This window comes from Podarcis cretensis (genome assembly GCF_951804945.1).
Source record: "Podarcis cretensis genome assembly, chromosome: 3".
Lineage (NCBI taxonomy): Eukaryota > Metazoa > Chordata > Lepidosauria > Squamata > Lacertidae > Podarcis > Podarcis cretensis.
This window is the reverse complement of record NC_137172.1, coordinates 117104501-117118174: the sequence shown is the minus strand read 5'-3', so window position 1 is coordinate 117118174 and position 13674 is coordinate 117104501. Positions and strand designations below refer to the sequence as shown.

General features: G+C 44.6%; 1 protein-coding gene across 2 annotated transcripts; it reads right to left on the bottom strand.

Annotated features, from left to right (window-relative positions):
- Nucleotides 1–543: 543 nt before the first annotated feature.
- SPATA24 (spermatogenesis associated 24) lies at nucleotides 544–10681 on the bottom strand. Of its 2 annotated transcripts, XR_013837038.1 has the most exons (7): nucleotides 10527–10681; nucleotides 7414–7479; nucleotides 6305–6435; nucleotides 4989–5059; nucleotides 3442–3544; nucleotides 1257–2052; nucleotides 544–1221 (listed from the first exon to the last, which is right to left on the bottom strand). XR_013837038.1 is itself a non-coding variant. In XM_079970186.1 (6 exons), the coding sequence occupies exons 1-6, from the start codon at nucleotides 10605–10607 to the stop codon at nucleotides 1956–1958; spliced, it is 549 nt and encodes a 182-aa protein (XP_079826312.1). In that variant the 5' UTR covers nucleotides 10608–10681; the 3' UTR covers nucleotides 544–1955. The 2 variants fall into 2 exon arrangements, 1 of the variants encoding a protein (XP_079826312.1); XM_079970186.1 differs by having other exon boundaries at nucleotides 544–2052.
- Between the last annotated feature and the right edge of the window lie 2993 nt (nucleotides 10682–13674).

Genomic DNA, 13674 nt, shown 5'->3' with positions numbered 1-13674 from the left:
TAAAAAAGAAATCTTCCCTTTAAGGCAAACTAAAAAGGTAAAGGTAAAGGTACCCCTGCCCGTACGGGCCAGTCTTGACAGACTCTGGGGTTGTGCGCCCATCTCACTTAAGAGGCCAGGGGCCAGCGCTGTCCGGAGACACTTCCGGGTCACGTGGCCAGCGTGACATCGCTGCTCTGGCGAGCCAGAGCCGCACACGGAAACGCCGTTTACCTTCCCGCTGGTAAGCGGTCCCTATTTATCTACTTGCACCCGGAGGTGCTTTCGAACTGCTAGGTTGGCAGGCGCTGGGACCGAGCAGCGGGAGCGCAAAGTCAAGAATCCCACTGAACATAAGTGAGTGGCAGCTGGATATGTTCAAATTAGATTACATGAGAGGGTCTTCAAACACTGCAAATGTTTTTGAATGTATCCTGAAACATACAAGTACAAGTGGTTAGCAGGCTAATACAATTCAGTACTTCATCTATTTTCTCTCTCTTCTATTCTTTTTTAAATCTTCTGTTGTACGGTTGTAGAAAAACAAGAAATCCAGTCAGTGTATTTCAGAGAAGATAAGTGATTTAGTTTGCTTTTGGAAAGGTAAGAACTTGCTATACAAATACACACACAGCACTAAGTTTCATAGTTGAGTTTTCAAACTAAAAAGTTTACCTATCACTTAACATCACAGAGAACAATAATTGGTTCCCACAATACCCACATAAACAGGTTAAGTTTACAAGGACAACAGCAAAGGATATATACCAATCCTAGAGTTGGCAGTGCATAATCCCAGGTACAAAACATTGTACTTTAGTGTTTGGAAAATAAATGTTCTTTACAAAAGAAGCACCAGTTTAAGGGGATAAAAGAAGAACTAACAACTGTATGTTTTTAAAAGATAATGCAGAAAGGGCCAAAGAGAAGCTGTAAAGATTGGTGCAGTTTTATGCATGGAACTCAGAAGTTCCAGAGAGTTCAGTAAGGCTAGCAACGGTGTTTAGGATTGCAGCCTGCAGCACAATCATGGAATATGTGATACAAATGCCCTGAAACATGTACACAAGAGTCTTTCCCTCGCCACTGAGTGTCTAGCACAGACGTGGGTTACCTCTGGCCCCATCAGGTGCAATAGGGGTCCTAATTTATTCCTGGTTCCATTGGCTAGAGCTCCTATCCAACCCTTGCTGCAAATTCAGCACTGAATTCAAGACCCATTTTGGGGAGAAATCTTTGCAGCTAAGGCGTAAGATTCCAGCTGCATCTGCAAAGACTCCACCCTCTGCAGCCTCATCCCAGGGCTGGGAAAGAAGAGTGTGGCTTTGAGAAGATATACCACGTGGCAGCCTTTTAATTGTTTGAAGCTATTTGTTTTTCTCTTCCATTCGTTGCCACTTCCCTTTGAAAATGTTTCTAAACAGCTAAAGTGGGAAAATGATAGACAGCCTTGAATGGCATGTGCTAGCTTAGAAATGAGCTCCTGCAATTCTTTACTCACTTACCTTCACATCTTTTGAACTCAGTGTGACCTACTTCTGAGTAGACATGTACATGGCTGCAATGGTAACCTCATAGTCCCACCCACACCAGGAACAACATATTAAAGTACCATAAATACATAGTTATTGAATTACTACACTATGTAGTAGTGATTTTATTAAAACCCACAGATGCTTTAAAGATCATTGGGGTCTTGACTGCCTTTCATATCCAGATTGAAAAGATGGTACCTTATGCTTAAATATACAGAATCCAATGCAGTAGTCTTTGTCCACCTAACGATGTACAGTAATTCATACATCCAATATTGGTCCCATTGGACAGAATTGAAGTAGGGAAAGTTGGCATTTAGAGGTGAAACCTCACTTAAATTACAGGCAGAGTAATTTCTTGATGGAAAAACTTAGAAGTTCATTTTTAATTTCAAAACATCAAAGAGTAAGATTAGAACCAAGTGACTTAAGGGAATTCATCTACGGATATTTCAAATCCTTTTTGTTCTTTCTCCCAAGCACTTTTGCTATGTAACTTTCCTGTTGTTTTTGTATCTTGAATTCAGATGCTTGCTTCCTGCAAAACAAAACAACAACAAAAACCAGAAAGCACATTGTAAGAACATTTGCCATGCAAATTTCTTTGTGAAAATAGACATCTAAGTACTTACTGATCTGTGGCACGTGTGAAATATCAGGAAAATAAATGCAACACTATTATGTGTGTGCCGACTCCTGAACAATCATTTCAATATACAACCAATTGATAAAGAAAAACAGAATGTTGGACTTCCTATGATAATTTCACCGGGTGGTATTCAATGAAATTTATTTATAGTAGACCCACTGAAATTAATGGACTGATGGATTAATGTTCATTAATTTCAATGAATCTACTCTGAGTAAAACTTAGCTCGATACCACCCATTCTTTGCCAAGGGGTCTTTAAATGAGTTACTGCTTCCACATACTCCGTTAGAAACACATGCCTTATCAAACAGATCACTGGTTTCTATTACAGTGGTGCCCCGCAAGACGAATGCCTCGCAAGACGGAAAACCCGCTAGACGAAAGAGTTTTCCATTTTGGAGGCGCTTCGCAAAACGAATTTCCTATGGGTTTGCTTCGCAAGACGAAAATGTCTTGCAAGTTCCTGCGGGTTTTTTCCCCTTCCCCCCCTTTTTCTAAGCCGCTAAGTCGCTTATCCGCTAAGCCGCTAAAAGCCGCTAAACCGCTAATAGCGCTAATCTGCTAAGCCGTCAATGGGCTTGCTTCGCAAGACGAAAAACCGCTAGACGAAGAGACTCGCGGAACGGATTAATTTCGTCTTGCGAGGCACCACTGTATCAGCATTAACCACAGCTACGGTACTAAGCAACTACTAGCAGCACGGCAACCCAGAAAGAATAGTACAGTTAAGAAAGCAGGAAAATACCCCAGGGGAGGAAACCAACAAAGCTGGTTTATGAAGTTGGTTTATTTCTACAAACTGCCATTAATTGTTTTTTTAAAAAATGGATGTGAAAGCTTACGCACAAACAAAAAAGGAGGGGATGCCACAAGTACGAAACAAGTTTGAGGATAACTGTAAAAATATCTATTTAGACAGTGGTTCCAAAGGAAGGGTGTAAATGTCTCAGTGAGCAGTATTCTCTATTTCACACCACACCCTGAGATCTGAGGAAGTGTCAGGTGGAGGAAAATTGTGATTACAAATGAAAAGAAATACTTAGATCCTACAGCCTTTAAATGTATCTGTTGGAAGGAGGGTATTGTTTTGTTTTCTTTTAATTATTTACTTGTGTTTTATCTTGTATTGTATTCTGTGAACCGCCCTGGGATCTCTTGAAGGGCGATATATAAATTTAATAATAGTAATAGTAATAAAAGGGAAATAGTTAACTCAGTTACCTACGTATTTTCAAAGAATCTACTAAAATTGTCTTAGATAAAAATATATACTTACTTTAATGTTTGCTTCTGGTTGTTGATGAAGTTCTGCAGCTCCCTGATCTCATTTTCTTTGTAGTTCAGAACGTCTTCCTGTTTTTGAATATGGGTCTCAATTTCTGTAGGAGGAATTTGGAAATCACTGATTTGTGCTTTTGCTTTCCAAATATCAAAGTCAAAGGGCACAAAACAAAGTTAATGTACACAGAATTCCCAGCAAAGTCTCAAACTGTATTACCCTGGTTTGGTTATAATCAACCCAAATAGGTAGTGCTGTAGGTACTACATGCTCTAGAAACTGAATTCTGTGCCCAGGATAAAAAAAATAATAGACATATTTATTTATTTTCTTACATTTATATCCTGCCTTTCTTCCAGCATGAAACCCAAGGCAGTTTAATTGCCTGAGGGTAGTCACCCATCTAGGCACTAATCAGATCCAGACCTACTGAGGGGCCCATGACATTGACAGAATACGCAAGGTGCAAAGAAAGTGGAGGCAAATGCATCTATGCCCCTGAGCGCAGGACGATAGGGAGCTGCTGCCAAACATATCTGTACAGTGGTGCCCCGCAAGACGAATGCCTCGCAAGATGGAAAACTCGCTAGACGAAAGAGTTTTCCGTTTTGGAGGTGCTTCGCAAAACGAATTTCCTATGGGCTTGCTTCGCAAGACGAAAATGTCTTGCGAGTTCCTGCGAGGTTTCCCCCCCTTTTTCTAAGCCGCTAAGCCGCTTATCCGCTAAAAGCTGCTAAAGCGCTAATAGCGCTAATCCGCTAAGCCGTCAGTGGGCTTGCTTCGCAAGACGAAAAAACCGCTAGACGAAGAGACTCGCGGAACGGATTCTTTTCGTCTTGCGAGGCACCACTGTATCTGTATCTGTATCTATACAGTGGTACCTCGGCTTACATACACTTCAGGTTACATACACTTCAGGTTACACACTCCGCTAACCTAGAAATAGTGCTTCAGGTTAAGAACTTTGCTTCAGGATGAGAACAGAAATCGTGCTCCGGCAGTGCCACAGCAGCAGGAGGCCCCATTAGCTAAAGTGGTCTCCAGGTTAAGAACAGTTTCAGGTTAAGAACGGACCTCCGGAACGAATTAAGTACGTAACCAGAGGTACTACTGTATCTATCTATCTATCTATAGTGTACCTGTTTTCAAGCTTGCCTGCTTGCCAACATTTTTAAGTATACATTTTTACTTGAGGAATTAGGCTTTTAGGCATTCCTTTTAAGAAGAAGAAGAGGAGGAGTTTGGATTTGATATCCCGCTTTGTCACTACCCGAAGGAGTCTCAAAGCGGCTAACATTCTCCTTTCCCTTCCTCCCCCACAACAAACACTCTGTGAGGTGAGTGGGGCTGAGAGACTTCAAAGAAGTGTGACTGGCCCAAGGTCACCCAGCAGCTGCATGTGGAGGAGCAGGGAAGAAAACCCCGTTCACCAGATTACAAGTCTACCACTCTCAACCACTACACCATACTGGCTAAGTGCCTAAAAGGGTTAATTTCTCAAGTAATCCTCAGTCTGAGACGATAAAATAATCTAGTGAATTTACCAGCGCATTTGCTCAACAGCTTGTCTTTTTGGATCGATTCCTTCCGCACTTTGCTTTTTACCCGAGAAAGTCTACAACAGAAGGAATATTATTTTAGTCACACATGTCAATACCTTTAAATACAGCTGGAATAAGTAGTTCAAATGTTGTTATCGGTCAGATAAGATGATCAGGAGCAAGTCATACCTGCTACTTATGCACCTTTGGAAACTTGACCTTTGTAATTAAGGAGCTGACTGATCAGTAGAACAGTGCTAGTTAGGCTACAGATTTAAGTGTGTACGTTGCACTGATCCCCTTTAAGCTTCTGTTATGTTGTTGCAGTGACTTGAAAAGATCCACATACACCACTTCACAGGATCCAAACTTTCTCTTTTATACTGAACTCACTCTCAGAGTGTGGATCCGTTCCTTGTATAACCAAAACATCACAGAAATAACCATCCACACACATGAGGCTTGAGGGAGTACTAACATTTACAGAAGTAAAAATAGATAGCCAGCCCTAAGGGGGGAAACCCCAAACAGTACAATGTGGACTGAATATTCTCATGTTGGTCTGCCATAGTCGAAACAAAATGTAAAAAAATTTCCTTCCAGTAGCATGCACATGAAAGCTCATACCAATAACAAACGTAGTTGGTCTCTAAGGTGCTACTGGAAGGAATTTTTATTTTATTTTATTTTGAATACTCTCAGTGAGCACAGAATGCTGATGGGTTGGGTGGTGGGAATAAAAAAACCGGAACTGAACGAAACATCATGGTAGAGGACACTGCTCTAGGGCTAGCACGCAGTATGACTGCAATTCTAAGCATGTTTACAAGGGCGTAATTACGAGAAAACATGTTTAGCATTGCAGCAAACAAGCCTCTTAGCTTGGAAAATTCTGGCACGCCCAACAATACTAACCCTACTTCCAGCTCAGTCAGGCTACTGGCTCACGTAGCCTGCTGCTGTATACTCTGGTCTTATCCAGCAGTTGCTAAATCTTAGCACCTGCTTATAATGGAGAATGAAGACTCAGGGAGCAGCTGGTCAGTTGTTAAAACAAGTGCTAGGATACAGATTTCTCGTTCCTTCCAGCCTCTGAACTGCCCAAAGTGGTCAAGAGCAGAAAGAGATAGAGCTGCCTTTCTTGCACGTGCATGGCTGTTCAGAGGTTGGGGGAGAGGCAGCTGCTGGTCCCTTGGGAACTGGCTAGTCAGTGGTCTTCTGGGAGACTGTAACTATCACGTCGCCAACTCCCCTTTTTAGACAACAAAACTTGAGCCTGTTCTCTTCACAGAGACTCCCACACCAATCTACAAGCATACGCAGTGTCAAAAGCTTGTTTCTCCCTCTCAAGTTGCTTTGACAGAACATCAATCTCCCCAAGGGCGAATTCCAGCTGTTCGGATTCCATAGCTAGATTACTCTTCGTCTTTGCATGTTCTTCCTCTTCCTTCTGTAAATTAGAATACAGTTGAAAAATCTAAGTTATTAGATTGCCTAACAGGTAAACCAACATTATAAAAAAGAAAGTATTCAACTGCATCAGTAGGAAAAGAAGAAGAAGAAGAAGAAGAAGAAGAAGAAGAAGAAGAAGAAGAAGAAGAAGAAGAAGAAGAGGAGGAGTTTGGATTTGATATCCCGCCTTTCACTCCCCTTCAGGAGTCTCAAAGCGGCTAACATTCTCCTTTCCCTTTCTCCCCCACAACAAACACTCTGTGAGGTGAGTGGGGCTGAGAGACTTCAAAGAAGTGTGACTGGCCCAAGGTTACCCAGCAGCTGCATGTGGAGGAGCGGAGACTCGAACCCGGTTCCCCAGATTACAAGACTACCGCTCTTAACCACTACACCACACTGGCTCTCAGAAAATATGCCACAACTCTGGTGTAAAGTAAAAGGACCCCGGCTGGTTAAGTCCAGTCAAACTTTGACTATGGGCTGCGGTGCTCATCTCGCTTCAGGCTGAGGGAGCCAGTGTTTGTCCACAGACAGCTTTCTGGGTTATGTGGTCAGCATGACTAAACCGCTTCTGGCACAACGGGACACCGTGATGAGTGCCAGAGCACATGGAAACGCCGCAGCACTATCTATTTATCTACTAGCATTGGTATGTTTTCGAACTGCTAGTTTGGCAGAAGCTGGGACAGAGGAATGGAAGCTCACCCAGTTGCGCCGATTTGAACCGCTGACCTTCCGATCAGCAAGCCCAAGAGGCTCAGTGGTTTAGACCACAGCGCCACTCGAGTCCCCTCACTCTCATATATTCAGATACTAACTTCTGATATTAAAAATCGACATTGTCACAAGACATGAGTCTACAGGGGAACTTGCACAAATCTTTGAGAATGTGCAATCTCTACTGCTGCCTTGATTATGTTTAACAAAAGAAAGAGTAAAAATATCAGAAATAAATTATTAAATGAAGGCCACATACCTGCAGTTTCCTTATAATAGCCTCATATTCCACCTTGCTTACAGAGTTCTCTTTCTGCATTGCTATCTGTTAAAAGAATGTTACATTTTATAGATTAGTTGTTTGTGTAAGAGAATTACTATGGGGGGGGGGGGAATGCTGAATGTATATTAGTTATTTTTGCAGTCTGATCCTATGCTGAGTTAGGTCAATCTATGTCTACTGATTGCAGTGGGCTTAGGCATATCTAGAGATGTGAAAGCATGCAGAAAAAAGAAAAAATTGTGGAAAACCCACCCCACCCTATTTTTCTGTCCCCATTTTGGAAGCAACCAAACCAACAACAACAACAACAAACAGAAAAACGGTTGGGGGGGGCACGGTTTCATTTTTTTGTTTTTCCAAACCTTCACCTCTCTAGGTACGGTATATCTTTATCTAGATAGGCTCACACTGTTTTATGGCTATTGCATTACAGCTTCTGCTCATTTTACGACTAACTACAATTTTATTTACAAAAGTACTTGTATGTCAGCCACTGATGCAGTTTCATAATTTTTAATCAACTGCATAGGCTTGTCGGTACAGAAAAGTCTTTAAAAGTGAGGTTGCCTGCCAAATCTCTGCTTGAAGAGTGTTCCACAGAATGGGACCAGCAACAGTAATTGCCCAACTTCTGATTGAGTTGAGCTCCTGTAGGGGTGTTCTTGGTAACTGGGCAAGGCTAGGATATAAGGGCTCAGGCAATCCTGGATCCAAGTTGTTCAGGGCTCTGTGTATCAATCCAAAATCCTTAATCTGCTCCAGTAGCATATGGGCAGCCAGTGTAGATGTTTTAACAGCAGTATCACATGCTGCTGGCCACCCAACTGCAGCAGCAGCCTAGTCGCAGCAGTCTGCCCTAGCTGGAGCTTCTACACTAGGCCTAAGGGCAGTCTTACATAGAACGCATTGCAGTATTTACGTTGAGGTTCCTACAACAAGCACTACACACATATGACAGGTGTGCTTTATTTTAGATACGCGGGTGGCGCTGTGGGTTAAACCACAGAGCCTAGGACTTGCCGATCAGAAGGTCGGCGGTTCAAATCCCCCACAACGGGGTGAGCTCCCGTTCCTCGGTCCCTGCTCCTGCCCACCTAGCAGTTCGAAAGTGTGTCAAAGTGCACATAGATAAATAGGTACTGCTCCGGCAGGAAGGTAAACGGCGTTTCTGTGCGCTGCTCTGGTTCGCCATGCTTAGTCATGCTGGCCACATGTCATACGCCGGCTCCCTCAGCCAATAAAGTGAGATGAGCACCGCAACCCCAGAGTCGGTCACGACTAGACCTAATGGTCAGGGGTCCCTTTACCTTTACCTTACATGTTGAGGGTCCTGGCTGAAATCTTAATTTGGCAACCACCTTAAATAAAACCAGATATATAATCTCATTGTGTTCTTGGAGGCAATTGCTTCCGGTAATTAAAAACCCTGCAGGATTAGACCAAATGTCCATTTAGCCTTCCGTCCGGTTTCCAACAGCAGCCAGCCATATGGCGCTAGAAAACCCACATGGTCATCCCTGCCCTCCAGCAACTGGTCTTTAAAGGTACACTGCCTTAGAGGCTGGAGGTTCTATCTGGAGATACAAACACACACACTATGTTTAATTCCCTATGTTCTGCTGGATCAGACTAAAACCCCTATCTAATCCAGAATCCTGTTTTCAGCAGAAAGGGCACAAAATAAACAATCCTCCATTGTTCACACTTCCAGAAACTGGTATTCAGCAGCCTACCTACCTATGGGACCGCCTCTCCTGGTATGCCACACGGAGGACCTTAAGGTCCACAACTGACAACATTTTGGAGGTCCCAAGCCGCAAGGTGGTTAGATTGGTCTCAACTAGGGCCAGGGCCTTTTCAGTACTGGCCCCGACTTGGTGGAACGCTCTGTCACAAGAGACTAGGGCCCTGAAGGACTTGACATCTTTCCGCAGGACCTGCAAGACAGAGCTGTTCCGCCTGGCCTTTGGTTTGGACTCAGTCTGACCCTTATGTTTCCCTCCCCTTATGGTTTTGATCTATGGGCTACTTTTAAAATGAGGCAGCATTTTAAACTGCATCTTAACCTGTATTTTAAATTGGTTGGGTTTTTTCCTATTATGTTTTTACTGTGATTTTACTGGTGTTAGCCGCCCTGAGCCCGGCTCTGGCCGGGGTATAAATAAAATTTATTATTATTATTATTAATTACTGCCTTTGAACACATAGGGTTTTATGAAACTACCATGCTTTACAGTCAATGGCGAGAAGTAGGATGTGCAGCAATGGCAGTGTTCTTGCTCAGTGTCTAAACTAATAATAATTATTATTATAATTATTATATATTATTATTAATTACTGCCTTTGAACACATAGGGTTTTATGAAACTACCATGCTTTACAGTCAATGGCAAGAAGTAGGACGTGCAGCAGTGGCAGTGTTCTTGCTCAGTGTCTAAACTAATAATAATTATAATTATTATATATTATTATTAATAACTGCCTTTGAACACAGGGTTTTATGAAACTACCATGCTTTAGAGTCAATGGTGAGAAGTAGGACAGTGGCAGTGTTCTTGCTCAGTGTCTAAACTACTACTACTAATATATTATTATATGATATAATTATAATTATTAATTACTGCCTTTGAACACATAGGGCTTTATGAAACTACCATGCTTTACAGTCAATGGTGAGAAGTAGGGCAGTGGCAGTGTTCTTGCTCAGTGTCTAAACTACTACTACTAATATATTATTATATGATATAATTATAATTATTATTCATTACTGCCTTTGAACACATAGGGTTTTATGAAACTACCATGCTTTACAGTCAATGGCGAGAAGTAGGACGTGCAGCAGTGGCAGTGTTCTTGCTCAGTGTCTAAACTAATAATAATAATAATAATAATAATAATAATAGGGATTTGTGTGCGCAGTGTTGGCTAGGCCCAGAGGCGGGCGGGCCTGCAGAGGCCTACATCCGCGAGGCTTTTTGCCCACGTTTCCCACAGGCTGCTGCCCAGCTCGGTGGCCGGCGACCGCCGAAGGGAACCAGCCCGCCCCTTCCAACAACCCTTTATCGGAGGGAGAAGAGACGGCGCCCCACCTGTCGCCTCAGCCTCTCCAGCAAAGCCTCCTGCGTCTCGATCAGGTCTCGCAGCTGCTGGAAGGCCACGGACGACGCCATTTTGTTTTTTTCCCCCCTCCTTCACCGGCCGTTGGAAGTGCGCGCGCTTCCTCCCTCCGGCCAATCACGCAGCGGCGCCGAACGTGAATCACGGAAGCTTCGCCCTCGCGAGACTTCTTCGGCCGCCCCTTCCGCCCAGTCGCGGCTCAACAAGGGAGGGGCGGGGCCAGAGCTGCCTGTTCGGTCTAGAATCCTATATAGGAAGCTGCGGGCGCGCCCGCAAAGCGAGTACCGTAATTCCCCTAATGCAGGCGCTGGGAGAGAGAAAACCGTAATTCCCCTAATGCAGGCTTAGAGATGGATGGACAAACACACACACACACACACACAAAAAGACACACAGAGAGTGTGTGGTGTAACGGTTTGAGCGTTGGAGTAGGACCTGTGAGACCAGGGTTCAAATCCCCACTCATCCACGAAGCTGCCATCCTGCTGATCATGTATATTCAGCCTTGTTTTTACCTTGTAATCTTTGGGGAAGATCTTTGGGGACGCAGGTGGCGCTGTGGGTTAAAGCCTCAGCGCCTAGGGCTTGCCGATCGAAAGGTCGGCGGTTCGAATCCCTGCGGCGGGGTGCGCTCCCGCTGCTCGGTCCCAGCGCCTGCCAACCTAGCAGTTCGAAAGCACCTCCGGGTGCAAGTAGATAAATAGGGACCGCTTACCAGCGGGAAGGTAAACGGCGTTTCCGTGTGCGGCTCTGGCTCGCCAGATGCAGCTTTGTCACGCTGGCCACGTGACCCGGAAGTGTCTCCGGACAGCGTTGGCCCCTGGCCTCCTAAGTGAGATGGGCGCACAACCCCAGAGTCTGTCAAGACTGGCCCGTACGGGCAGGGGTACCTTTACCTTTTACTTTGGGGAAGGGGAAGGTGGGGGTTAGGAATTATTAAAAACAAGTCAGTCAGTTGCCAAGTTGTGTTGCTTCTCCTTTTGCAAATGTTGCAAAAAGCCACCTGGACGTTTCTGCACACTCATACTTGAGTCTCTTGAGAATCCCATGGACTGCAAGAAGATCAAACCTCTCCATTCTGAAGAAAATCAGCCCTGAGTGCTCACTAGAAGGACAGATCCTGAAGCTGAGGCTCCAATACTTTGGCCACCTCATGAGAAGAGAAGACTCTCTGGAAAAGCCCCTGATGTTGGGAAAGATGGAGGGCACAAGGAGAAGGGGACGACAGAGGACGAGATGGTTGGACAGTGTTCTCGAAGCTACCAGCATGATAGGTAGCCGTGTTGGTCTGCCATAGTCAAAACAAAAAAAATTCCTTCCAGTAGCACCTTAAAGACCAACTAAGTTAGTTCTTGGTATGAGCTTTCGTGTGCATGCACGAGTATCTGAAGAAGTGTGCATGCACACGAAAGCTCATACCAAGAACTAACTTAGTTGGTCTTTAAGGTGCTACTGGAAGGAATTTTTTTTGTTTTGACTACCAGCATGAGTTTGACCAAACTGCGGGAGGCAGTGGAAGACAGGAGTGCCTGGCGTGCTCTGGTCCAGGGGGTCACGAAGAGTCAGACACGACTAAACAACTAAACAACAAAAACTTAAAAATCTGCTTTGTGATGAAGGGTGGTTAAAAAAAACACACAACCCAAAAAAAAAAACAATGTTCTGTTATATACAGTGTTGGTTACTGCAACAATTTTCACTTTTGCTTTCCTCACTGACTTGTGACTATCCAGAACTCCAGTTCCAAATTATTCATCTGTTGCAAAGCTCCTACCATGTGACATTCTTCTTCAGATCCTCCTCCACCCTCACCCCATCACTGGTTTTTTTTTAAACTTTTAAATGGTACTCATGAGGTAAAGCACTATGTTGGCATAGAGATAAACAATCTGTCGTTTCATTTTTTCCGGCACTTTTGTTTGTGACTTTATGTGGTTACAAATTTTTCCGGTAACAACGTGCTTTTGAACTGCTAGGTTGGCAGGAGCACGGACCGAGCAACAGGAGCTCACCCGGTTGCAGGGATTCGAACTGCTGACCTTCTGATCGGCAAGTCCTAGGCTCTGTGGTTTAACCCACAGCATCACCCGCGTCCCTTAATATACATAGCTATTAACTATTAAAGCCATAAGGTAAAGGTAAAGGTACCCCTGCCCGTAGGGGCCAGTCTTGACAGACTCTGGGGTTGTGCGCCCATCTCACTTAAGAGGCCAGGGGCCAGCGCTGTCCGGAGACACTTCCGGGTCACGTGGCCAGCGTGACATCGCTGCTCTGGCCAGAGCCAGAGCCGCACTCGGAAACGCCGTTTACCTTCCCGCTGGTAAGCGGTCCCTATTTATCTACTTGCACCCGGAGGTGCTTTCGAACTGCTAGGTTGGCAGGCGCTGGGACCGAGCAGCGGGAGCGCACCCCGCCACAGGGATTCGAACCGCCGACCTTTCGATCGGCAAGCCCTAGGCGCTGAGGCTTTAACCCACAGCGCCACCTGCGTCCCTTTATTAAAGCCATACCTATGCATAAACTTCCTCCAATCTAAAGTTACAACACAATACTAAAGCTACCAACATGAGTTTGACCAAACTGCGGGAGGCAGTGGAAGACAGGAGTGCCTGGTGTGCTCTGGTCCATGGGGTCACGAAGAGTTGGACACGACTAAACAACAACATGGTCTTTCCTTCATTACCTATTCATCACCTAAGCAGCCCCGACTGCATGTGATCTCTTTGCATTCCTTTCTACCTGAGGGGGAAAGAAACAGAAGAAGGTACATCTCAGAACTGCAAGGCATGTCTTCTTTCATATGTAGACGCTTAGGAATGTGCTTACAACCTTGGGCAGCGGTCAGCAAACTTTTTCAGCAGGGGGCCGGTCCACTGTCCCTCAGACCTTGTGGGGGGCCGGACTATATTTTGGGGGGAAAAAATGAACAAATTCCTATGCCCCACAAATAACCCAGAGATGCATTTAAAATAAAAGGACACATTCTACTCATGTAAAAACACGCCGATTCCCGGACCGTCCTCAGGCTGGATTTAGAAGGCGATTGGGCCAGATCCGCCGCCCGGGCCTTAGTTTGCCTACCCATGACCTTGGGAGTAAAGCTGCTCCTAACATAAGATA

Bases quoted from the DNA above. Each gene is read 5' to 3' on its own strand.
- SPATA24 (XM_079970186.1), bottom strand. From the start codon at position 10,607: ATGGCGTCGTCCGTGGCCTTCCAGCAGCTGCGAGACCTGATCGAGACG. The intron at 5,060-6,304 runs GTATGCTTGTAG...CTTCTGTTGTAG, and splicing joins AAACAAGCTTTTGACACTGC to ACTTTCTCGGGTAAAAAGCA. The intron at 3,545-4,988 runs GTAAATTCACTA...TTCCTCCTACAG, and splicing joins GCTGTTGAGCAAATGCGCTG to AAATTGAGACCCATATTCAA.